The sequence below is a fragment of the Chiloscyllium punctatum genome, chromosome 39, assembly GCF_047496795.1.
Source record: "Chiloscyllium punctatum isolate Juve2018m chromosome 39, sChiPun1.3, whole genome shotgun sequence".
Taxonomy (NCBI): domain Eukaryota; kingdom Metazoa; phylum Chordata; class Chondrichthyes; order Orectolobiformes; family Hemiscylliidae; genus Chiloscyllium; species Chiloscyllium punctatum.
This window is the reverse complement of record NC_092777.1, coordinates 56,714,317-56,740,685: the sequence shown is the minus strand read 5'-3', so window position 1 is coordinate 56,740,685 and position 26,369 is coordinate 56,714,317. Positions and strand designations below refer to the sequence as shown.

General features: G+C 42.5%; 1 protein-coding gene and 1 long non-coding RNA gene across 3 annotated transcripts in view; both read left to right on the top strand.

Moving 5' to 3' along the window:
- LOC140464086 (uncharacterized) lies at positions 1-2,085 on the top strand. The gene is made up of 3 exons (XR_011954850.1): positions 1-913; positions 1,168-1,311; positions 1,403-2,085. It is a non-coding gene; the product is annotated as an uncharacterized lncRNA (long non-coding RNA).
- The window catches only part of cep131 (centrosomal protein 131), a 134,705-nt gene that overhangs the window by 68,928 nt on the left and 39,408 nt on the right, over positions 1-26,369 (top strand). For both annotated transcript variants that reach the window (XM_072558775.1, XM_072558774.1), the window contains 4 exons: positions 11,933-12,049; positions 20,101-20,203; positions 22,822-23,023; positions 23,916-24,023. In XM_072558775.1, the coding sequence (XP_072414876.1) occupies positions 11,933-12,049; positions 20,101-20,203; positions 22,822-23,023; positions 23,916-24,023 (530 nt within the window). The remainder of the gene's footprint in view (positions 1-11,932; positions 12,050-20,100; positions 20,204-22,821; positions 23,024-23,915; positions 24,024-26,369) is intronic.

Here is a 26,369-nt window from a genome sequence, read left to right as displayed (position 1 = left end):
ACAATAAGGTTTTAAAATTGAGATTTTAGAGTGAATCTTTCCAAAAATTGGGCTTAAAGTAAAGGTCAGCCACAGAGTGCCCTGAAGGAAATTTACCATTGCTTATGTAAACATCTACCAGCTTTACCTTTGCTACGTTATTTGGTGCCTGTAAAACATGCCAGGTTAACAGTCCATGATTGTTCAGTAAGCCTCAATGAGATTTTCACTTTCTTTATGTAATTTTTTTGGTATTCCTGTTAAAATATTGTTCATAGATTCAGAAATGTAACAGTACAGATTGACCTCACTGGCTCATTGAGGTGAATTTTACCAAAAATTGGCCAAGTGTCAATTTCAGGGAATTTAATGGATGGCTTCTACTCATGAGCTCCAATGAGTTATTTCATGAAATTTTACTCTGCTCACCTTGTTAAGAATGCACCACAACCCTATGCTGTCATTGTCTCGTTACCTTGCACTCACCAGCATTAATGCTGCCAGGTCTTCTGGATTTATTGCTGCCAATGCCGTATTTAAACTTTGTGCACACTGATCAAGGGCTTATGCCCAAAATGTCGATTCTTCTGCTCTTCGGATGCTGCCTGACCTGCTGTGCTTTTCTAGCACCACACTCTCAATTGTGTACACTGCAAGCCAGGAAGTGCCTTTCACAGTTCCAGAGTGTGAAGAATTGTGCCAGAGATGATGTCAGAGGCAAGTTGCCACCTCGACTTTGCTGATGGAGACCTGGAGAATCTGCTGGATGGGATGGTGGAGAGGAGGGCCATCCTCCTTTCCTTGAGATGGCCAGAATAGACCATACCACCAGACGGGGTCTGGTCTGAAGTTGCCACCTGGTTCTGCGTGATGTCCTGATCTGGAGGAACACCTTGTGTAGGAAGGAGTTAATGACCTTTTGTGCTCCACAAGGGTAAATATTACCACCTCCTCTTTGCTACTTCACTCTCAGTCTAATTCCGCTGCTGCACACTCATTTACCACTTCCTCCATTGTGTGTGGTACTTTTCCTCAATGGCTGTCATCCACATTTTTTCCCCAGATACTAATCCTGCACTTCCTACTAACTCATTCAGGACACCTCCCCACCTTTCACCTGCCTGCACCAACACAAGCAGCTTTGTGTGTCCAGTTCATCTCAGTCAGCCCCTGTTTGTCTCATTGCAGGAGAAAACAGCCCACGATATGGCTGAAAGACCCAAAGTGGGGGGCACGATGTCCAACATTTGTCTCCTCTGCTCATTCAAGGAGAGGATCCTTGAGCTCATGGGAGAGGAAGGAGACTGCAAGAATACCGAGACCTGCAATCAAGTAAGATTCATTGTGAACTGTGAATGTATTTTTAACAAGCCCAATCTTCTTCCCCTATTTCACCACTCATTCCCTGTTTTGTCTTCTGCAGGCACCTGTGGAATCTGTTCATTGTCCAGCCTCAAGAGAACAGCCCCTCAAGCCAACATATCTTCCTCCACTCCTAAGGAAGTATTCACAAATTCTTCAGGGGAAGCACTGACCTTCGCTGTGTTCTGGCTCCTCCACCAGCTCAGATAATGACATTTCAGTGTGCTTTAGCTAGAGCACATTCTGGTGAGCACATCTTTGGCATGTCTGCAGCTTGCCAAGGAAGAAATGGTTCAGGTTGCTGGCACTTGGAGGACTGCTGGAGACCAGGCACCTGGACAGGGCTAAGGCAGGAGAGGACCTCATGGTGTTGCTCATGAATAACTTAGTCAAAATACAAGAGCTGACAGAGCAGAGCAGTAGCAGTGACACTTGAGGAACTGGATCAAAGATTTGCTAAGTCGGCCAATGCTATCTCCAATGGCAGTTTGGTAACCACCATGGAGAACCAGGTCCAGCACACACACTCTGTTAGATATGTGTATAGATCTGCATTCTATTGCTGTCTCCATTGGTTATCAGCACTTAATGGTAAGGCAGCAGGGGACGAAGGACTTTGACCTCACACCGAGTGCCCCTTCCCCATTGGGAGATAAGGTGGTCAGAAGGCACTCAGCAGGAACACCACCACGCACACAAACACTAGCCAACCCCCCACCCCAATCCCCATCTTATGTCAGTACACTCCAGAGCTTCCCCCCCTTCTTCCCCCCCCCCCCCCCCACCCCCCCACAACACTACCACCCCACCAAATCAACCTTGTATGTAACCCCCAGATCTTTGGACGTTCAAGCCGACAATGGTAATCCTGCATTTGAATACTCACAGCAAGCCTGGGCCTTGTTGCTATAAAGGCCCATGGAGGTGATGGCCTGGTGGTATTATCACTAGACTATTAATTTAAAGACCAAGGTCATGTTCTGAGGATTAAGGTTCAAATGAGCTTTGGTGATGACTGGAAGTTGAATTTTAATTAAATTAGTTAATGCTTTATTCTGTTACGTTCAGCAAGTATTTTTGATAACTATTGGACCAGTTACTTTGTTGTTTCAGATATTTGAAATGTGAAAGGATTTTTCCCCACTTGCCTGTGTTTTGGAAGAATGGTGGATCATTGAAGGGATGCAAAGCATCTCAGGCTGCAGCAGATTGGCAGCCACTGATCCATACATACACCTGATCACAATGAGGTGCACAAATGCGTACTGATCTTGAGCCAAATTGATTCATAAGCACTTGACTGTAAAACACAGTTTTTAATGTCTGTCATTTGACATCATTCTAAAGTGCTTTTAGTAACAACACATTAGTTAATCCATAGTACATAACAGTGCAAAACAAGTGGCAAGTGCACTGTCGGCCTAAACAAACAATCTAATCTCCTTCACAATTGAAAATAGGCAGTTTAAAAAGGCTAGATATTTTTTATTGAATGGATTAATTTTGCCAGAGATGCAAGCATAAAGAGATTGCATAGTTTGACTTGTGTATACCTTGTCCTGACCATTTCTTTGCAGAAAGGATTGTATTCTGTAATATTTAATTTATTTGCAACCATTAGGAATGTGTTATGCAAGTTAATGCACAGTTCCCAGGCAACTGTTATGAAGCCTTCAGTTCAAGGCAGTTTATTTTCTCAGTAATTGATCCCTAAAGACAAGTCTCCAGGTGGCTGTGGGATGATCAGTATTCTCCTTTGACCCGTGAAGTGAAGCTCCCTTTACAAACAACATCACCTGAATTGACCATTTGTCTTCATGTTGCTTGGAAGGTCTTGCTGTGCACAATCTGGGTGGTAAACCTGCCTACACTTGGACTACACTTGGACTCATATTGGAGTACACTTCAGAAGTACCGTCTTGGCTCTTTAAGATGCTTTTAGGATTTGGAATGCATTGGATTATTGGACCCTTTTTTTTAGATTAGATGGAAACAGTCCCTTCAGCCCAACATGTCCACACTGATCCTCTGAAGAGTAACCTAGCCAAACCCATTCCCCTACCCTCGATTTATGCCTGACTAATACACCTAACACTCTGGACAATTTTGGTGGAAATCGAACCTGGGTTCCTGTTGCTCTGAGGCAGCAGTGCTAACCACTGAGCCACCCTGCTGCCCTGGAGCCTGTTACAGTTCCATTAATACTAAAAAATAAAGGGAGAGAAATTAAGTACGGTCACCATCAAACTAATAGGGCAAAGGCTGATCAGTTACCTGGCCCTGATCATTTGCACCCTGGGATCCTAAAAGAGATAGCTACAGAAATAGTGGGTGCAATGGCTTGCAATTTTCAAAAATCGTTGGATTCTGGAGAATTTCTAGTGGACTGGAAAATTGCTAATATGACACCCCTATTCTTAGAAGCATGGCATTCCAATCAGAACTCTATCAACAAACACATCAAGTTAGACCCCATCTACCACCCCCTGAGAAAAAGAACAGGAAATGGCATCACCAACCCAAAGAAAGCCAAACATATAAATAGAAAGCAGGAATCATCAGCAGCGCTTCGCTCGGAGGCCCACTGAAGATGTTACCTAGTATGGTGATGAAACATCTGGAAATAAACCTTCCAGCTCAGCGAGCAAACTTACATCCAGAACCTCAACCAGAGCTACAAATCTCAAAACTCACCCCTATTCAAGAACAGAGGGAGGCAAAATGTCAATTAGCCTTACATCTATTGCAGGAAAAGTATTGGAATCAATTATTAAGGAAGTAAAAGCAGAACATTTGGAAGATCATAATCTAATCAAGCAGTCAGCGTGTCTTCATGAAAGGGAAATCATATTGGACAAATTTGTTAAAGTTTCCTGAAGTCTCAACCAGATCGAATAGTGGGGAACCACTAGATGTGCCGTATTTGAACTTCCAGAAGGTGTTTGACAAGGTACCTCACAAAAGGTTAAGTCACGAAATAAGACCCCATGGTGTGAGAGCTAGTATATTGACATAGATAGAGAACTGACTCATGGACTGGAAACAGTGAATGGAGATTAAGGGTCCTTTCGCGGATTGGTGACCTGTGACCTGTGGAGTTCCCCAGGTAGCAGATTGGCAGAAACTGATTCATGTGTACACCTGATCACATTGGAGGTGCATGAATGAGTACTGATCTCAAGCCAAATTGATTCATAAGCATTCGAGTGTAAAACACAGTTTTCAATGTATGTAATTTGACATTGTTCTAAAATGGTTTTACTAACAACACACAGTACATAACAGTATGAAACAAGTGGCAAATGCTGGGAGCACAACTGTTTACAAGATTATATTAATGACTTGGAGGAAAGAAGTGAATATACTGTAACCAAATTTGCGGGCAACACCAAAATGGGTGGAAAAACTGGTTATGAGAGGGATACACAAAGTTTACTGAGATATTGATAGGTTAAGTAAGTGGGCAAAAAAATTGGCAAATGAAGTATAATGTAGGAAAATGCAAAATTGTTCATTTTGGAAGGGAGACCTAAAGAGCAGAATGTTATTTGAATGGAGAGAAACTGCACAAAGCTGCAACACAAAGGGACTTGGGGGTACTTATGCATGAAACACAGAAAACCAGCACACAGATGCAGCAGGTAATCAGGAAGGCTAATGGAACGTGCCTTATTTCAAGGGGGTTGGAATATAAAGAGTAGGGAAGTCTTACTGCAACTGTACACAGTGCAGGTGAGACCATGTCTGGAGAACTGTGAGCAGTTTCAGTCCCCTTATTTAAGGAAATGTATCATTTCAGAGAAAGTTCACTAGGATGATCCCTTGTATGGGAGGGATTTTCTTATGAGCAAAGGTACAGACTGAGGCAATATTCATTGGAATTTAGAAGAATGAGAGGTGTCTTAAGGAGCTTGGTAAGGTAAATGCTGAGGGCATATTTCCTCTCATAGGAGAGTGTACATCAGAGGGCATAGTCTCAGAATAAAGAGACATCAATTCCAGACTGAGACAGGGAGGAATTTCTTTCTCTAAGGGTTGAGAGTCTTTGGAACTCCTGGTCACAGAGGGCTAGCGGGGCACAGTTTGAATGTATATTTAAGACTGGGATAGATTCTTGATCAGTCGGGAATTCAAAGATTATGAATTCAAAGGGCAGGAAATGTGGATGTGAAGAATGTCAGCTCTGATCCTTTTGAATGGCAGTGCAGGGCCAAACAGTCTCCTCCTGTTCCTGTTTTGTATGGCCTTATGGTCTACACTATTTGATGAGTTTGTGGCTCATTTGTATCTGAACTCCACCCACTCATCTTAGGCCTCAAATCTTGAATGAGTCAACTTGATTCCATAACAGGGAAATACAATTCTATCTGAGTTCTTTCTTGACATAATGAGCAGGATTGATAAAGGAATACCAGTAGCTCTAGTATATTTAAATGTATCCAATAAGGTGGCACATAAAAGACTGGTGCACAAGATAAATGCACATGTATTGGCGATAATATATTAAAGAGGACTGGCTAATATCCAAGTAACAGAATTGGTGAAGGGTAGAACGGTCTCAAGGGGCTGAATGCCTACTCTTGCCCTTAATTTATCTGCATGTTTTTATGTCAATGGGTTCAGTTTCCAGTTGGCACACTAACTAGTGGAGTGCCTTAGGGAGCAGAGTTGAGGCTTTAACTGTTTGCAATCTATTTGAATGAGTTAGATGAAGAGACTGAGTGTACTACAGCCACATTTGATGACCACGCAAAGATAGTTGGAGAAGCAAATTATGACAAGGACACAAAGGCTGGAATTTCAGTGGCCTCCCATAGGTCCTGCTGCTGAGACCTCAACCAACACTGGGGAACTGTGGTACTACAGAGGGCCTTTTAAAATTGCTAGGCTTTCGGTTCACTGGAACAACAGCCCAGCTCTTTAAACTGGCAGATCCACCTGGAGGGTCAGCAGTTTAGCATTGTTGCTAATAGAGGCACAGGTTTATTTAAAAGTACCATCTTTCGGAACGCTGCTTCTTCATCTGGTAGCTAGTGGTGCAGGATCGGAAGACACAGCTCCGAAAGTATGTACTTTCAAATAAACCTGCTGGACTATTACTTGATGTTGTGTGATTTTTAACCTTGTCCACCCCAGTCCAATACTAGCACCTCCACATCATAGCTGCTGCTAAGGCTGCAAGGGGGAAAAGAGATGCCCTTGAAATGTTGGAGTGCATTTTTTCTATAATGTAACCTGACCAGGTCATCCCAGCGATCAGAAGGAAAAACCCTTCAGTGGCAGCACTGGAGTTGTGAGTTATCGAAACATAGGAACAGGAGTAGGCCCAAACAGCCCCATAATCCTATTCCACTATTCATTGAGATTGTGGCCCAACTCCATATACCTGCCTTTGGCCCATATCCCTTCATATCTTCTGCTTACAAACATTTATCTATCTCACATTTAAAACTAACAACTAATCCAGCATCCACTGCCATTTGTGGAAGAGAGTTCTAAACATGTACCACCATTTGTCTGTAAAATGCTTTTTAACATTTCTCCTGAATGATGTGGCCCTAATTCTCAGACTCTGCCCCTAGACCTAGAATCCCCAGCTAGTGGAAATAGTTTATCTTTATCTGCCCTGTCTTTTCCTGTTAAGATTTTGAAGACTTCAGCCCTTAGCCTTCTAACTTCTAGAGAAAACAGACCCAATTTGAATGATCTCTTCTCATAACTCCTGAAATCCTTGTAAACCTATGTTGTATTCCCTCCAAGGCCAATGTATCCTACCTATGTTGTAGTGCCCAGATCTCTTCACAGTACTGCAAGTGGAGTCGAGCCAGAGTTTTATATTACTGCAGCATAACTTCTGTATTTTTGTATTCAAAGTCCTTTCGATATAAACACCAGCATTCCATTAGCTATTTTAGATTATTTTCTGTGCCTGCTCATGATATTTTAAAGATCTATGCACCTGAACCCCAAGTAAATTTTGATATCCAGTATATCTAACTTCATATAACCTAAAAAGTACCTTGATCTGCTTTTTAGTCCAAAATGGATAACATCATACTTGCTTGCATTGAACTCCATTCTGCTGCTGTTTTACCCATTCGCTTAGTCTATCAATATCCCTTTATAAATTTATTTTATAATCACATTGTCTGCAATGCTGCTCAACTTTGTGTCATTAGCAAATTCGGATATATGACTTTTTAATGCAATTATCCAAGTTGTTAGCAAATAATATGAATAATTGAGGCCCTAATATTGATCCTGTGGGACACCACTGTTCACAAATTGCCAATTTGTGTACCTACTCATTACCCCTACTTTCTGTTGTCTGTCACTCAGCCAACTTCTAGCCACATCAGTAATTTGCTGTTAGTTCCCTGGGTTTCTCACTTAGTTAACAGTTTCTTATGTGGGACTTTATCAGATGCCTTTTGGAAGTCCAGATAAACAACATCCATGACATCCCCGGTCTACTCATATCTTCAAAAAAATTCAATGAACTTTGTCAGGCATGAACTACCTGTCATGAATCCATGCTGGCTCTCCCTGATTAACAAAAAATGTTCAATGTATTCTGGTTTTATATCATGTAAATTTTTCTTTAACCATCCTCCACTGTTATTTTATGCATTAACAGATTTTCCAAGTTTACTGTGGACAGTCTCTACCTCATCTTGTTAACGGTGCCTTACCTAAATCTAAACCTCTAGTAGCTGATTCATGTTTTTTGCTTTCAAGCTCTACATTGAATTCCCTCGTGCTGTGATCAATATTTGGTAAATTAGGTTACTAATTAAATCTGGCTCATTACTCATTACTAATTCCAATATTGCTTGTCCCATTGTTGCATCCAGGACATATTGCTGTAGGGAACTCTCCTGGACACACTTCAGAAATTCATTTCCTAAGATACGGGCTTATTGAATTGGGATGAATTTATTAACATAGATATAATTTGTGATGAAGGCCATAAAACAGACTAGTAACTGATGAATAATTTTCAGATTGGCAGACTGTTATTTGGGTGCTAAGTGGACCACACCTGGGGATTTTAGCTATTTGTAAATATATTTTATTGAATTAGAAGGAAGGGTCAAGTCTAATATTTCCAAATTTACTGATGCTGTGAAATTAAGTGAGAAAGTCACGTGAGAATACCGAGAGGCTTGATGGGATTTACACACTAACTGATTTAGCAAGAAGCTGACAGATGGTGTCTGACATGGGGAAATGTGAAGTTATTTGTTTGAAAGGAGGAGTAGAAGGAACAGAATATTTTTAAACGGCAAGCAACTGTTTTGTTTGTGTTCGTAGAGATTTGGCTGCCTTGTACAGAAAATATGGGAGGCCTTGTGGCACAGTGCATCTGGGTCAGAATTCTGGATTCAAATACCAGCTCAGGCCAAGATGGTGAAGGCCAACAGGCCATCATGGCCAACAGGTTACTGGACTGTTGAGAGTGTCTTCTGGTCATCTGTGCTTGATGTAGAATGAGACCCTTGAAGCTCCAGTCTCTGCAGCAGGGTGGTAACATGTTCAAAAAACAATTACCTGTGGAACTAGACATAAGAACATACTTTGTCTGCTATACCACTAGGTGTAAGAAGATAAAAAGAAGCGCAAAAAATATATAAAGCTAATATGCACGTATAGCCAGTAATTAGGAAGATAAATGGTATGTTGACACTGAGATGGTAGAGTTTTGGATACTAAGAAAATTGAGGGATGTAGGATTGGATGGAAAGATGGAATTGAAGTTGAAGACCAACTGTGACTTTATTGAATGGCAGATCATGCTTGAGGGGCCATATGTGACTGGTACATTTAGTGGGTAATATTGCATTGCATTCTTCCTAGTTAGACTCCGGTCCAGAACTTTCGACAGCAGCAGGTGTCCTGGAATCGTGTATCCAAAAATTTGTTATATGTATTAGGAGTGGCATAGTGGTTAGCTCTATTGCCTCAGCACCAGGGATCCAGATTCGATTCCAGACTCTGTGTACGATTTCCAGGTTCTCCCCGTGTCTTTGTGGGTTTCCTCTGGGTGCTCTGGTTCCCCTACACGGTCCAACGATGCGCAGTTCTCTGGGGTAGCAATGGCCTTGTGGTATTATTGCTGGGTGGTTAATCCAGAGATTGAGATAATTTTCTGGGTACCCCGAATACAGTTTAAAAATAGTCTATAATTAAGTGTCTAATGATGACCATGAATCCATTGTTGATTGTCATAAAAACTCATCTGGTTCACTAATGTTCTTTCGGAAAGGAAACTGCCATCTTTACCTGGTCTGGCCTGCATGTGACACCAGACCCACAGCAATGTGGTTGACTCTTAACTGCCCTCTAGGCAATTAAGGATGGGCAATAAACGCTGCGTAGCCAGTGACGCCCACATCCCATGAATGAATAAAGAAAAAAAAGATTAGGTCCATTGGCCATGCTAAACAATTGCCCTGTCATATCCAGGAATGTGCGGATTAGGTGGTTAACCATGGTAAAAACCCCATGTGGGTTTTTGAGGATGGGTTGTGGGTGTGGGTGGGATGGTCCTCAGAGGGTCAGTGCAGACTCGATGTGTTGAATACCCTCTCTCTGCACTGTAGGAATTCTATTTTATTCTATTTTCTTGATGTATTCATTATTTATCTTTATCTACGCATTACAGTGTTGACACTATTTTCCTTGTACTGTGCTTTGAACCTTGGGACTTGAATTGAATTAATTAAATAAACAGTGGTAACCATTAGTTTATTCAATTTGTTACGATCTTTCCTGGTTTTTGGACTTTAAATGGCTAACAGCACTAAATGTAATTGAAAACAACTGTACACCTTTCAAATGAATTACATATTAAATACTTTAATATATTGTAAATTTCGTAAAATAAAAATTCTGTGGGTGTTGCTAGTACTGATAGTTGCTGGTATCAGAAATGTGTAATAAGAAATTAAGATAGGAAGTTTATAAATGATTGGTTCAAATAAATTTCAACAGGTTGATCTCTGAACATGCCTTAATCACTTATTTTCTTATTGATATTTCTTATGGGTGTTATCAGGGGTGGGGATTTAATTTGAGGTAGGAAGGTATAAAACAATTATATCTTGTTTACAGATGAAAGGTTCAGCAAAGTTTCAGCTGGAACCCTTCCAAGCCAATGATTTGTACCACTTAGAGGGACAAGAGCAGCAACTGTATGGGAATACCACCACCTTAAAGTTCCAATCCAAGCAACACAGTTCTTTCATTGTCACTGGAACAGAATCCAGGAAGTCCCTTCATAACAGCACTGTGGGTGTACCTATACCACATGGATTTCATTAGCTCAAGAAATTGTCTCATCACTACCTTCTTTGGGGCAATTATCAATGGGCAATAAATGCTGGCTACAGCACAAGTGATACATGTATCCCACGAAGGAATGTAAGATCATTTATATCTTTGTAAACAGCGGCAGAGTAAGGACACCTTTATTTAATCAATTTGGATGGGTTCAGGCAAAAGTGATGGTGAACTTAGTTAACTTGCTACCGGGTTCTTCTCCCAACCCCGTATAATATCTTCATATACATTATCTCTCTGTTAAATTTGAAATATGTACTGAAAAAGAATTGCTCCCTGAAGTGGTCCAGCGTCATTATTTTAAATATTCTCGTTAGTTTCCAATCAGTAGTAAATTTATTATTTTTGATGGGGCAGGAAGGGGATGAAGGCTTTAGAGTGCTTATAATTGGCATTGGTATTCTTGGTAGAGGAGGACAAAATTAACCAGAATTCCACCTCCAATCAGTATCCAGTTACTCTTGCTATAAGTGTTAGTATATAGGCAATGTGTCACAAGAGGATCAGATTTGGTTATGATACTTCAATTCTTGAGTCAATTGGCACAAGTCTTAAGCACTTTTAAGTGGCTATATAGTGATGTTAGTTGAGGGATAGATATCTGTCAGGATGCTGGGATGAAAACTCGCATGTTTTTCTTTGAATGGTGCTATTCACCCGTTTTATGTATACCAGAGAGAACAGATAGTGCCTTGGTTTAATGTCTCATCCAGTAATCAATATTGCAGCACTCTCTCCCTCGGTGTTCCACTGAATTAGGAACTTAGATTCTGTGGTCACGTCTTTGGAGTGGAGCTTGAACCCATAGCCTTCTGATTCAGAGGTAGGTGTGAGCTGGTGTGCTTTAAGACTGACACCTTATTTCATTGAGCAACAAAAGAACTCATGACATGATTGGCTAAATTACTGTAATGCTCTGGATGTGTGTCATTAGGAAGGCAAAGGGAAGACATTTGGCAGAGAAAATTTTGATGAAGTTAGAACTTGACAATAATAATGTTTATTCGTCATTTGTATTGGTTTAGACTTGTTTTTATTGTTATTCATCCTGAGCTTCATGGTCAGCTCAATTATTCTTTCAAACTGTAAATATTTACCTCTTTGATAAAGTTATGTTATAACTGTTGTAATGCTTAGTATACTACAGAATGTATTGGGTTTTTTTTGAGGGCTGAATTTAAATATACTTTGCTCAATGTTTAGTTATGTTGATAGAATTTTTGAGATTTTTATTATCTGTTCCTTACAGCTGATAGATGACAAGAAAGGGTTAAGTGCAAAGTGTGAGTCCATGGTAAATGAATTGAAGCAGGTGGACCAGAAATACTCTAAGAAAATTCAACAGATGCAAGAGCAGCATGAACTGGTGAGAGATTCAGACTGCAAATCCATATAATTATGCAGAATGTACAGTATAGGAACAGGATAATTTGCCTCCTCATCTATTCTCGTGCTTATACTCCACAACCTCTTTCCATTTTATTCTTCGTTCCTATTCCTTTTTCCTTCATATATTTGCCTAGATTTCTCTAATCTGTGCAATTCACCTCCCCTACTCTAAGTGGTAGTGAGGTCTACGTTCTTGCTGCTGTCTCTTTAGACAAGTTTCTCCTTAATGTGTAATTGAATTTATTAGGAGCTAACTTAAATGCGTAATGTCTAGCTATGGACTCCCCAGAAGTTGAAACATCATCTGTACCTTCATCCTATCAAGGCAAAAGTGAGGACTGCAGATGCTGGAAACCAGAGTTTAGATCAGAGTGGTGCTGGAAAACCACAGCAGGTCAGGCAGCATCCGAGGAGCAGGAAAATAGATGTTTTGAGCAGAAGCTCTTCATCAGGAATAGAGGCAGGGAGCCTCCAGGGTGGAGAGATAAATGGGGGTGGGGTGGGGCTGAGGAGAAGGTAGCAAAGAGTACACTAGGTAAATGGGGATGGGGATGGAAGTGATAGGTCAGATGGGAAGGTGGAGTGGATAGGTGGTATGGGAGATTGGCAGTTAGGACAGGTATTGAGGACAGTGCTGAACTGGAACGTTGGAACTGAGGTAAGGTGGGGAGGGGAAATGAGGAAACTGATGAAGTCCACATTGATGCCCTGGGGTTGAAGTGTTCCGAGGCAGAAGATGAGGCGTTCTTCCTCCAGGCGTCGGGTGGTGAGGGATTGGCGGTGGAGGAGGCCCAGGACCTGCATGTCCTCGGCAGAGTGGGAGGGGGAGTTGAAATTTTGGGCCACGGGGTGGTGGGGTGGATTGGTGTGGGTGTATCGGAGATGTTCCCTGAAGCGCTCTGCGAGGAGGCGTCCAGTCTCCCCAATGTAGAGGAGACCGCATCGGGAGCAACGGATACAATAAATGACATTGGTGGATGTGCAGGTGAAACTTTGATGGATGTGGAAGGCTCCTTTGGGGCGTTGGATGATGGTGAGGGAGGAGGTGTGGGCGCAGGTTTTGCAATTCCTGCGATGGCAGGGGAGGGTGCCAGGATGGGAAAGTGGTTTGTTGGGCGGGGCGAGGATCTGACCAGGTAGTCACGGAGGGAATGGTCTTTGTGGAAAGCGGAAAAGGGGTGGGGAGGGAAATATATCTTTGGTGGTGGTGTCCGTTTGGAGGTGGCGGAAATGTTGGCGGATGTTATGGTTAATGCGAAGGTTGGTATGGTGGAAAGTGAGGATCGGGGGGTTCTGTCCTTGTTATGGTTGGAGGGGTGGGGTTTGAGGGCGGAGTTGAGGGATGTGGCTGAGACGCGTTGGAGGGTATCTTCAACAATGTGAGAAGGCAAATTGCGATCTCTAAAGAGGGAGGCCTTCTGGTGTGTTCTGTGGTAGAACTGGTCCTCCTGGGAGCAGACACGGCAGAGGTGGAGGAATTGGGAATACGGGGTGGCATTTTTGCAGGAGATCGGGTGGGAAGAGGTATAATCCAGGTAGCTGTGGGAGTTGGGTTTGTAAAAAATGTCAGTGTCAAGTTGGTCGTCATAAAAGCGCCATTAGCCATGTGGCTGGTACAGCTACCATCCCCATGGTGATCGATGACATCACTTCCACCCCCATCATGGCCACATCTGCAGTCACTTCTGCCCCTCATGATTCCTCGTGCACCACACGTGACATCACTTCCATCCCCCATGTCATCACTGACGTCACACGTTCAGCGACATCCGCCCCCTCTACTGCCATGTTCACCCCCACTTCCGCCCCTACCAATGCCATTCACCTGCATTCTGCCAACACCCCCCCCCCCCCCCACAGATTCCATTGCCACCATCCCAGCCCCCCCAGAACCCTGAGGGGAACACCACCCCTGCTAATGACTCTCCCCCCATTCCCCCCACCACCATGCCTACACCAGGTCCTAGCTCCCAGCCCTGCCAAGTTTTCACCATTTCCCCCAGACCTTCCCCTCACTGAGGATGAACGATCAGTCCTCAGCAAAGGCCTTTCCTTTATCCCCCTCCGTCCATGCATCAATGAATTTAATATGCATTGTGACGTTGAACATTTCTTCTGCCGCCTCCGCCTCCAAGCTTACTTTTACAATCAGGACTCCCGCCCACCTTCTGAGGACCCCTTCACTCGCCTCCAACACACTCCATTCACCTGGACATCCCGTACTGGCTATTACCCGCCCTCGACCTCTTCATTTCCAACTGCCGCCGATACATTAACCGCCTCAAACTGTCTAACTCCCTCCCCCACTCCAACCTCTCAATGCACAGCCCGCCACTCCCTCTGCTCCAATCCAACCTCTTTATCAAACCAGCAGATAAAGGGGGTGCAGTGGTAATTTAGCGCACTGACTTCTACACCACTGACACCAGACGCCAACTCGAAGAACCTCCTCTTACCGCCCCCTTGACCATGACCCCCATCCCCATCACCAAACCATTATCTCTCAGACCATTCAGAACCTCATCACCTCAGGAGATCTCCCACCCACAGCTTTCAACCTCGTAGTCTGGGACGCCGCAGCGCCTGATTCTACTTCCTTTCCAAGATCCACAAACCTGACCACGCCAGACGACCCGTTGTCTCAGCCTGCTCCTGCCCCATCAAACTCATCTCCACCTACCTCAATACTGTCCTATTCCCCCTAGTCCAGGAACTCCTCACATACGTTCGAGACACCATCCCAGCACACCACCTCCTACAAGACTTCCGTTTCCCCGGCCCCCAGTGCCTCATCTTCACCATGGACTTTCAATTCCTCTAAACTTCCTTCTGCCATGACAAGGGCCTCCAAGCCCCCTCACCCGACGTCCCCAACAGTACCCTTCCACTGACACACTCGTTTGTTTGGCTGAACTGGTCCTCACCCTTAACAATATCTCCTTCGAATCCTCCCACTTCTTCCAGACCAAAAGGGTAGCCATGGGCACCTGTATGGGCCCCAGCTAAGCCTGTCTCTTTGTCGGCTACCTAGAACAGTCCATCTTCCGTAGTTAACTGGCACCACTCCCCACCTCTTCCTCCATTACATTGATGACTGCATCAGTGCCACCTTGTGCTCCCGCGAGGAGATTGAGCAGTTCACCAACTTCACTAGCACATTCCACCCCAACTTTAAATTCACCTGGACCATCTCTGACACCTCCCTCCCCTTCCTGGACCTCTCTATCACCATTAATGACGACCAACTTGACACTGACATTTTTACAAATCCACCGACTCCCACAGCTACCTGGATGACCTCTTCCCACCCTATCTCCTGCAAAAATGTCACCCCGTATTCCCAATTCCTCTGCCTCTGCCGTATCTGCTCCCAGGAGGACCAGTTCCATCACAGAACACACCAGATGGCTTCCTTCTTTCTCACAAGGTTGAAGATGCCCTCAAACCCTACCCCTCCAACCATAACAAGGGCAGAAACCGCGCCCCCCCCCCCGGTCCTCACTTTCCACCCTACCAACCTTCACATTAACCATATCATCTGCTGACATTTCCGCCAGCTCCAAACGGACCCCACCATCAGAGATATATTTCCCTTCCCACCCCTTTTCCACTTTCCGCAAAGACCGTTCCCTCTGTGACTACCTGGTCATGGAATGGGACTATTCGGCGCCGCCCTTTTGGCGCCAATCAGTTGGCCCCGCCGTTTTGGCTCTAAACTGTTTTGGCGCTCATTACTTTGGCGCTGAACTGTTTTGGCACCAATACATATAGATAACCATTGTTTGAAAATTTTGGTTTGTATCATCAAGGCGGTAGATGACTATTAACAATTGTTAAATGAGAAAATGATTACAAAACGAGATTTGAATCTACAGCTGGTCATTACAGCTTTGACTATCAATTCTTGCTAGTTGAGAAAATTACTTTGGATCATTAGTCATCCTCTCTTCTTTAATCAAACAAGACTTTTTTTTATTCTGAATTGGCGCCAAAACAGCTCAGTGCCAAAGTAATGAGCGGCAAAACAGTTCAGAGCCAAAATGGCAGGGCCAAATGATCAGCGCCAAAAGGACGGCGCCAAAACGTACCTGATCCACCTGGTCAGGTCCACGCCCCCCAACAAATCACTGTCCCATCCTGGCACCCTCCCCTGCCACTGCAGGAATTGCAAAACCTGCGCCCACACCACCTCCCTCACCACAATCCAAGGCCCCAAAGGAGCCTCCCACATCCATCAATGTTTCACCTGCACATCCACCAATGTTATTTATTGTATCCGTTGCTCCCGATGCGGTCTCCTCTACATTGGGGAGACTGGACGCCTCCTCGCAGAGTGCTTCAGGGAACATCTCCGGGACACCCGCAGCAATCAACCCCACCACCCCATGGCCCAACATTTCAAATCTCCTCCCACTCTGCCAAGGAAATGCAGGTCCTGGGTCTCCTCCACCGCCACTCCCTCACCACCTGATGCCTCAGAACACTTCCACCCCAGGGCAACAATGTGGACTTCACCAGTTTCCTCATTTCCCCTCCCCGTCACCTTACCTCAGTTCCAACCTTCTAGCTCAGCACTGTCCTCATGACCTGTCCAACCTGCAAATCTCCCTTTCCACCTATCCGCTCCACCCTCGCCTCTGACCTATCACTTCCATCCCCATCCCCATTCACCTATTGTACTCTTTGCTACTTTCTTCCCAGCCCACCTCCCGCCCCCCCATTTATCTCTCCACCCTGGGGGCTACCTGCCTATATTCCTGATGAAGGGCTTCTGCCCGAAACGTCGATTTTCCTGCTCCTTGGATGCTGCATGACCTGCTATGGCTTTCCAGCACCACTCTGATCTAAACCCTTCGTTCTGTCGAGTCTCTTTACAAATTTAAAGTATCCCATCAGGTCACCAGTAGATCTTTCTCTAGAAAGATTAATCTAGTCAATCTTTCCTGATAGTTGAACATTCTCTGCTCTATTATTCTATTATGTCATTTTTGTACTTTCTCCATACCTTCTGTATTTTCTTACTGTGGAAACCACTCTACGCAGTACTATATGATCAAGTACCAAGATTCTGAACAAGGGATGAGGGGGCTGATAATCATGCCATACAATTTCACAAGAAAAAACAAAATGTCTAATGCCTAGTGGCACAATTGCTAAATTATTAATCCAGAGACCCCAGTAATGATCTGGAGGCCTGGGTTTAAATCTCACCATGGCATATGGTGGAATTTGGATTCAATTAAAAATCTGGAATTAAGGTCTAGTGAGGACCGCGAAACCATGTTGATTGTCAGGAGAAGCCCTTCTGTTTTACTATTGTCCTTCAGGGAAGGATATCTGCCATCTTTATCTGGGTCTGGCCAACATATTACTCCAGGCCGACCATAATGTGGTTGACTCTTAATTGCCCTCTGCGCAATTAGAGATGGACAATAAATGCTGGCCTAGCCAGTGACTGCCACATCCTGCGAATGAATAACAAAAACTAGAAAATCCTAAAGAGACCACCAACATGACCTATTATTCAGAATAAAAGCAATTCACACCAGATTTTCTTCAGTAACAGAAAAAAAACAACAACAATGTAAAAGATTTATGCAACTTAAACTATACCCCCCCACACAAATACTTGCAGAGACACAGACACGCGCACACATGCATTCATGCGCACACACACACAAAGTTAACACAGTTACTACATATGGAAATAGAATATAGATGTGGTAAGAAAAATTCCAAAAGTCCACACCACAAAATGGAAAATAATTTTTACCAGTCCTTTTGATTTTTTGCGATAGGGCGAAGGTCATTCTTCAGTTTGATGGTTGATCAGATGAAGTGTCTTTTCATAGAATCATAGAATCCCTACAGTGTGGGAGCAGGCCACATGGCCCATTGAGTCCACACTGACCCTCCGAACAGTATCCCACCCAGTCCAACCCCCTCTACCCTATCTATGTAATCCTGCATTTCTCATGGCTAGCCCACCTAGTCTACACATGCCTGGACACTGAGTGATTTATCATGGCCAGTCCCCCTAACCTGCCCAAATTTTGGACCATGGGAGCAAACTAGAGCACCCAGTGATAACCCATGCAGATGCAGGGAGAGCATGCAAACTGCCCACAGACAGTCACTCAAGGCTGGAATTGTCCTGGGTCACTAGCAGAGTGAGGCAGCAGTGCTAACCACTGAGCCAGCATGCTGGCCTTGTATTTTCTTGTATGAATTCTTTCTTTTCTCTTTCTGCCTTTCTCTGACATGGAGAGACATGAGGAGAGATGGATGCTTTCTGTCTGCAGGCTTTGGATATTTCTTTCACACTGTTGCTTTTGGCACTTTTTCTCCGTGCTGTTCAGTCTTAAGTTCTCTCTTTTACAGATTCTAAAAAGCAATATTGAATTACCCAATTCAATAATATGCAATACTTGAATTTCAACTTGTAAAACTTTCCTGGTATTCTGGTCATAGCAGTCCAACCCCATTTCAGTTTATATCAGGAAGTTTAAATCCAACTGTGGCAGCTGGTGAAATTCAAAATTCAATTGATAAATTTGGAATTAAGAGCTAATCTCAGTGGTGCACGTGAAACTATCACCAGTTGCCTTAAAAATTCTGTCTGGCTCACTAATGTTGTTTAGAGAAGGAAATTTGTCGTCCTTACCTAGTCTGGCCTACATGTGACTCTGGGCCCATAGCAATGTGATGTACTCTTCACTGTCCCCAAACCATTGAGTTGAAGGGCAGTTAGGGATAACCAACACCCACATACGGTAAAGGGTTCTTTCTCCTGTTGTTGGGTGCTGCATATGGGTCTGAAAAGGTTAATACTTGATTGAGTACGTGAGGCACTCCATCTGGGTGATGATGTCACAGGGACATGGTCAGATTAAGTAAGGAGCTAGTTGGAGACAGATCTGCTGAGAGTCTCTGTAGTAGTAGGTCCCATTCATATAATCTGTGACTAGTTGCACTAATGCAGTAAACTTCAACTTATTGACTCAACATGACTAAGATGGAAAGATGGCTACCCATCTAAAAATGGGTAGACCATCCAAACATCCATACACACAATAGTGACTGATATTGATACCTCAACTAAAATCCTCTAAACAGTTTACTTAATTCATTGGGTGTTTGTAAATTGCCTGCTTTTTACCCTGAATTATATCAAAAGTGCTCTGTAATCTGCCAGACGTGAAAAGTGCTACAGCTTTTGTTTTATCTGTGACCACAGGGCAGTCTTTGTACATATAGGTTGTACTTCCCTAATCTAACACATCCACAGTATGATTCCAGTTCTAGTTTCTGGAGAACCCAACCTCTCTGCCCTTCTCCCCAAAACTGTTTTCTTGCTGCATCCATGTAAACTGGTTCAGTATCCTTTCTTGGGCCAATTTCCAAATCATCATCATTGTCTACAAGCGGCAGAACAATTGGTCCATGTAAAGTAGCTGTTTAGATCACAAGATCATGGTGTGTGCGTGCCCAGTCTGCACTCGCATTCATTTTATGTTTTGAATATTTCACATTATACTTGTTACACCCTTTGGCAAAGGATATATTTTGTTTCCCACAGCTGGGTGAGGGAGGTATAAAAAAATTAAATGCTTCAAGCTCACACAGGAACGAATGCCTCTGGGGCCATTAATACAACCTTATCTTTTTTCCAGATTCTACATTAAGGAACATTAATTATTTCAAACTATGGTTTGCAACAAGGAAATGTAATTGAATCTAATACTAAAATGCAGAAGGATTGCAAACTGCGTGGTGCATAGCACATTTTAAATGTATTTAAAAACTCCTAAGCTAACCCTGACATATGACTTCCTGTGATCTGGCAAAGGCCTGATCCTGAGGCTGCCAGAGGACAGAGGTACAATCTGAATAGTTTTTTAAAAATATATATGACCGCGTCCTTTTATTCCTGTCTCTGAATTTTTTCAGCATTTGAACTTCATAGTAAAGACCATTGTGCTGCAGTTTTTTTTAAATAACGTCCTGTTTCACTATTTCTGTCTATAGGAAATCAAGAAGTTAAAAGAAATAATGAGTGCAACAGAAAAAATACGCAGAGAGAAATGGATAGATGAGAAGACAAAGAAAATTAAAGAGATTACTGTAAAAGGTACCAGTTTACAAGCCTGGGGCTTATAATTGATGTTCTAAAGAGAATATCTGACCATTAACAGTTGCATATTGTTGTGGATGACCACGAATGGGAAAGTATTGTATTCAATCATTTTGCAACAGATTAGCCATTTAACTGAACTAAAAGAATTTCCAACTTTATCATATAGCTACTGCTCACGTTTTCAAATATACAATAGGACATATTTATTGTAACAGGTTTATAATCAGATTTGTTACCTTATAGCTTGCTTGTGAATGTTGAGAAGATTTGTAAAGAGCAAATCATCAAGAAGTACATGATGCAATTACTTTACCAGCTGTCGTCTACTTTTAAGCTGCAACCAAAAAAAAGTATCTCTTGACCAAGTCTCTGATCAGCTGCCATATTATTTGTTGACAAAAGGAAAATACTATGGATGATGGAAAGCTAAAACACTTGTGTGTTTGTGGATGTCTTGAACAGCTGCAATTCTTAACAATTCTTCAAGAATTGAGTAATACTGAGAGTTGGAGAGCTTTATTAGAACGATACAGTAATGAGAAAGAAGCACTTTGTATGTTGTAGGCACAACAACTCTATGGAACATTGCTGCAGTTGCCTCTGATCATCACTTGCGTTGCTGAAATGTAGGTGGGTTTGGCATGGTGAAATTATCAGAGTATTGTTACAACTTGATTCACTGAAGGAGCCAGAAAAGCAGAATCACTTAGTAATTGAGTGTAAGTAAGCACTTTAACCTTGTTGCAGAATTGGCTGACAATGTCACGAAAAGGTGCTTGACCCTGAACAGGAAGCTGTTAATTTTACTCAGTATTCCTTGCAAAAGTACATAGTGTGCTTTATTGTGGCATGTCTAGGTTTCCTGGAATAATACCACTGCGACTGGGATTGTTCTTCAAGTAGTAGTTTAATAGCAGCTTTAATAGAAGAGTTAAGAACTATAAACTTTTTGTGTAGAGAAACTGTTTCCACTGGCAATAGGCTCAAATGACATAAATTTAAGATAACTGATTAAAAAAAAAGGCAGAGAGCATGAGTGTTTTTTTTACATTTTGTGAAAGGGTGGTAGAGAAGATTCAATTTTTAAAAGTGAATTGGACATATGCTTGAAAAGGAAACATTTTCAGGAGAGAAAAGATGACCGTACAGGCTTTTTCTGTGCTGTAAGATTTTGCAAAGTCCTCCTAGGCGCTGACCTCTTGTCTAAACAAATTAAACCAACAAAATCTGGTGTGACCTTGGTCTCCTAGGTGTAGACGTTAAGTGAGATGGTCTACACATTTCAGTGCTAATTGTACATTGTGTTAAAAGTAATTGAAGATATAGATAAATGAGTACAGCATCTTCATGCTGTTTGCATTGAATCTGTACATTGAAATGCTCATTTCTCAAAAATGCTACACAATTCTATTGTTATCTCACTCCATCTCCACAGGTTTTTGTTCAGGTAACATTGTAAAGCATAGAGATATCTGGTGGCAAAAACTGATACTTGTTTATCTAGTACACCATTAGTGCACATGCTAAACTTGCAAACCATTAAACAACATATGAATCAATGTACCATTTGCTGGCTCTTCCTTTCCCCTTTGGGAAGAATTTGGAAGAGTCTATGCAACCTTGGCGTCTTATTTGACCCTGAGCTGCAGCAAACTTCCACCCAAAATCCAGAGCATCGTAAAAGTAGAAGAGTTTCACACACATGACATTGTCCATCTCCACTCATACTCATTCTACCTGCTAGAGGATACCTTGTATCACCTCTAGACTTTGACAATCCCAGTGATGTCCTGGACAGCCTCCTGTTTCCCACTCATCATAAATACCTGTTCCCATAAAACCTTGCCTTTCATAACCTGTCATACTCGCCCCTAACTTCAGTGACCTTATTTGTCAGTGCCACCCCCCCCCCCCCCCCCCCCCCACCAAGTTCCCTGTCTCTCCTTATGTGTGTAACCTCTTCCAGTCCCATAAATGCCCTCTGTCTTTGAATTCACCATTTCCCTGACTTTGACCTCTTATGCATTCCACCCAATTCTTTTGTCCCTTCCTTGGTACCCATGCCTTTAGGCATCCAAGCTCACCGGGAAACCATTCTCTAAACCTTTTCTCCCATCCACCACCTTCTTTTAAAAGCCTCCTTAAAACTTAAACAAAAACAAGAATTGCTTGACAAACTCGGCAGATCTGGTAGCATCTGTGGAGAGAGAGCAGCATCCATGTTCTGAATCCACTGACCCTTCTTCAGAACTCTGAACGGGTCAGTGGATTCGAAATATTAAATCTGCTTTCTTTTCACAGATATTACCAGACTGCTGAGTTTCTCCAGCAATTCCTGTTTTTTTGTTTTAGTTCTTCAGCATCTGCAGTACTTTGTTTTATTTAACTCTTTGAAACTTTGCACTTTGACAAAGTGCTTCGTCACATTCTTCCCCAACCACCCACTTCCCAATGTCCCATTCTTTGCCATTATGGATGTTCACACCTCTATAATGTGCCTTGGAAAGGCTTCCTATGTAGCAAGTTATTGTTAAAAGTCATAGCATTTTCTTCTGTCTGGCCTCTCAGTGGCCTTATCATAAATCAGCATAACTGAATTTCTTGATTTCCAGGATTGGAGCCAGAGATTCAAAAGCTAATAGCTAAGCATAAACAAGAACTCAAGAAACTGAAAGCATTGCATGAGGCTGAACTTCTGCAATCTGATGAGCGTGCGGCCCAGAGATACATCAAACAGACTGAAGAATTGAGGGAACAACTGGAGAGGGAGAAAGAAGATCTGTGCCAGAGGGAGCGGGATCTTGCTAGACAAAGGTTTGGAGAAAAGAAATTCAAATAATGTCTACCCCTTGAGTCCGATAACACTGAACTGTTCATTTCAAAGTCGGAGAATATAAATGACAGTGTTCTGCTAAAAAATAATAAGTTGTGTTTTGACTTCAGATATCAGTTCAGTTAAGGGCAAATTTCACATAAAACCTGTTTATAGCTGATTTGTGAGCAATTTTTACTGAGGTCATAGTATAATCTAAAGGCAATAGATTTGTAATCCATTCTGAGGAATGGAAAAGGTGCCATTTTAATTTGAAGAGTGTGTCATCATCAGAACAAATTTTCATAACTGATCACATTCTGTAAAGGCTTTTATAAAGTAAGTATTTAGAAAACTGTTAGTCAGCATTATAAAACTTCAGTTTTGTAATTTTTGTTTCTTTTTCTCAGTTTTGCTGACATGACCGTCAGCAATTGATTCAAGTTGATGGAAATTGTTTAAAAGGTTAAATTGAATGGTCATGTAAAATGAATTTCAGTACTTTAAGTAATTATTTTAAACTACATAGTTAATTTACATGATATTGTTTATGGTGGGGGATCAGTTAGCTTGGTTGGCTGGATTGTGATACAGCATAATGCCAACAATATGGGTTCAATTCCTGCACTGGCTGAGGTCACCATGAAGGATTTTCCTACTCAACAACTCCCCTCACTTGAGGCGTGGTGACCCTCAGGTTAAACCAGCACCAGTTATCACTCTGTAATGAGTGAGCAACCCGATGGTCTGGTAAGACTCTACCTTTACCTTTATTGTTAAGGATGTTTTCTCATTCCCCTCAGTTACGCTAAAGATACTTTCAGCATATTAAAGAATATGATTATTGCTTACCTATGTTAATTCTCCAAAGTGATTGTTACTGTGTTCCAACAGATATGAGAAACAGCTTGAACAAGAGGAGCAAGCTATCCAACAACAGCGAAGAAGACTGTATGCTGAGGTGGCTGAGGAGAAGGAACGTCTCAACCAGCAAGCGGCTAGGTCAGAATATCACCATACTGTCAAATTCAAGTAGTGATCTCTGTTAGCTTTCTCCTTGACCTGTTCCTTTTTCCTGAAATCATGACAGCCTTTGGGTTTGCAAATACCTTGCCCAACTGATTATGTTTCATGTGGGAGCCTAGACAGTCAGGTTCAGCATAGCATGCTAACCAGCACAAACAAACCAAGTGCAAGGTCACCTGATGTCCACTTTTCCTTCCAGAAGGAGAAACTGAATGTACCAATGTTAATCGCAATGTCCTTGTCTATCCTACTTGAGGTCATAAAACTCTGCATGGGCCAATGTTTAATCTATTGACTGATGTAGTTCAGTTACCCAGTCAGCTCAATAAGTCTTTGATTAGTGTTTATGGCTTTAACTGTCCTTGTAACTGTTTTATTGGCTCATTTTTGTTTAAAACAGGACCGTACAAAAATGCATCAAGGTCACCAGTTTCCTTTATATTTGTTAATAAAATGTCAAATCTCTAGCTGGCCTTGAGAAGTCATAATGTGCCCTCATCTTGAACTGCAGCAGTCCATCAAGTGTAGGCACATCCACAGTGCTGTTAGAAAGGGAGTTCTAGAATTTTGTTACAGCAACAGAGAAGGAATGGAAACATATTTCCAAGTCAGGATGGTGTGTGGCTTGGAGAGGAACTTGTATAGTTGTTGAATTGCAATTGAACATACAGAAATAAAATTAAAACAAATTGCTGGAGAAATTCAGTGAGTCTGGCAATATCTGTGGACAGAAGCAGAGTTAACATTTCAAGTCCAGTGATCTTCTCCAGAAATAAAATTTGCTTCTGTGGAGCACCTATGTATTGCATAGCTTTATGTTTTTGTGAAAAATACAATGGGTGGAACCTAATTGGGGCCTGAATGATGTGGGCTATGGTGAGATTTGTGGCAGAATCATGTGAGGAGTTGAGCGAGTGTTATCTTGTTGGAAGGAGATTTAAACATTTTTTATGCATCTTCTCGGTGGCTGGGTGAGTTTCTCACTGGGCAGCAGTGAGAACAGTGAGCCAGTTAAGAGGATTATTGCTTGTTAAATGCCTTATTAACATCACAACTCACCTATTAATATTCAGTTTTCTATCTTACTAAATAAATTAGAAATTCTCAACAGGGAAGGCAGAGTGAGTACCAGGCACCTTCAGCTTATTGATGTCTCCAAACAGCCTCTATGTTGCTCAACAGCGAACTACCTCTTGGAGAACATTCCATGGCAGCAGCCTCACAGTCCTCCGACATTGACATTGACATTTGTCAATACCTCTCAAACTTTGTGGCTCCTCTCCAATCCACTTTTAGTGTACTGAAGAAGTATAGACTTGCCTTGCAAAGGTGCGTTGGCAACGAGCCTCGAATGAATGCTTTATGTTGCTGGGCCAGGGCACCCAGATCATAATTAGACCAGGCTGTATCTCCGAGCTGCTTGCTTGCCCTCTTAGCACTTGCTTAATTAGCATCTATCTTCAAGACAGCAGCATTCATACTTTGCCTTGTCATACCTGCCATGCTGTGCCATGCCTCTTAATGCATTTGCATTTCAGTGAGGCGAAAGGCTGTCAGTACTGCTGTATTAATAAGCTCTTTTGCCCAGATGTACCTGCTGCTTGTCATAGAAGCATAGAAAGCAGGAGTAGGCCATTCAGCCCCAATTCCTGCTCCATCACTCAACATGATCATGGCTGTTCATCCAAATCAGTACCCTGTTCCCACTTTCTGTCCATGTCTTTTGATCACTTTAGCTCTAACTACTAGAGACAACTCTTTCTTGATAAGATTTAATGTCTTGACCTGAATCACTTGCCTGACTGGGGGAGACATCTTGTTGGTAAAAACAATGACTGCAGATGCTGGAAACCAGATTCTGGATTAGTGGTGCTGGAAGAGCACAGCAGTTCAGGCAGCATCCAAGCAGGCAAATCATTTCGAAGCTACTTGGATGCTGCCTGAACTGCTGTGCTCTTCCAGCACCACTAATCCAGAGACATATTGTTGTACAACACACCGAGACATCAATCCAATGAATATAGCAAATGACAGCTCTTATTTTGATTCACTCATGAGACATGGGCATCACTGATTGCCTGTCCCTAATTGCCCTTGAGAAAGTGGTGTTGAGCTGTTTCTTGAACAGCTGCAATCCATATGTTGTAGGTAGACCCACAATGCCCTTAAGGAGGGAATTCCAGGATTTTGACCCAGTGACAGTGAAGGAATGGCAATATATTTCTAAATCAGGATGGTGAGTGGCTTGGAGAGGAACTTGAAGGTGGTGGTGTTCTCATGTATCTGCTGTCCTTCGAGATGAAATTGGTTATGGATTTAGAA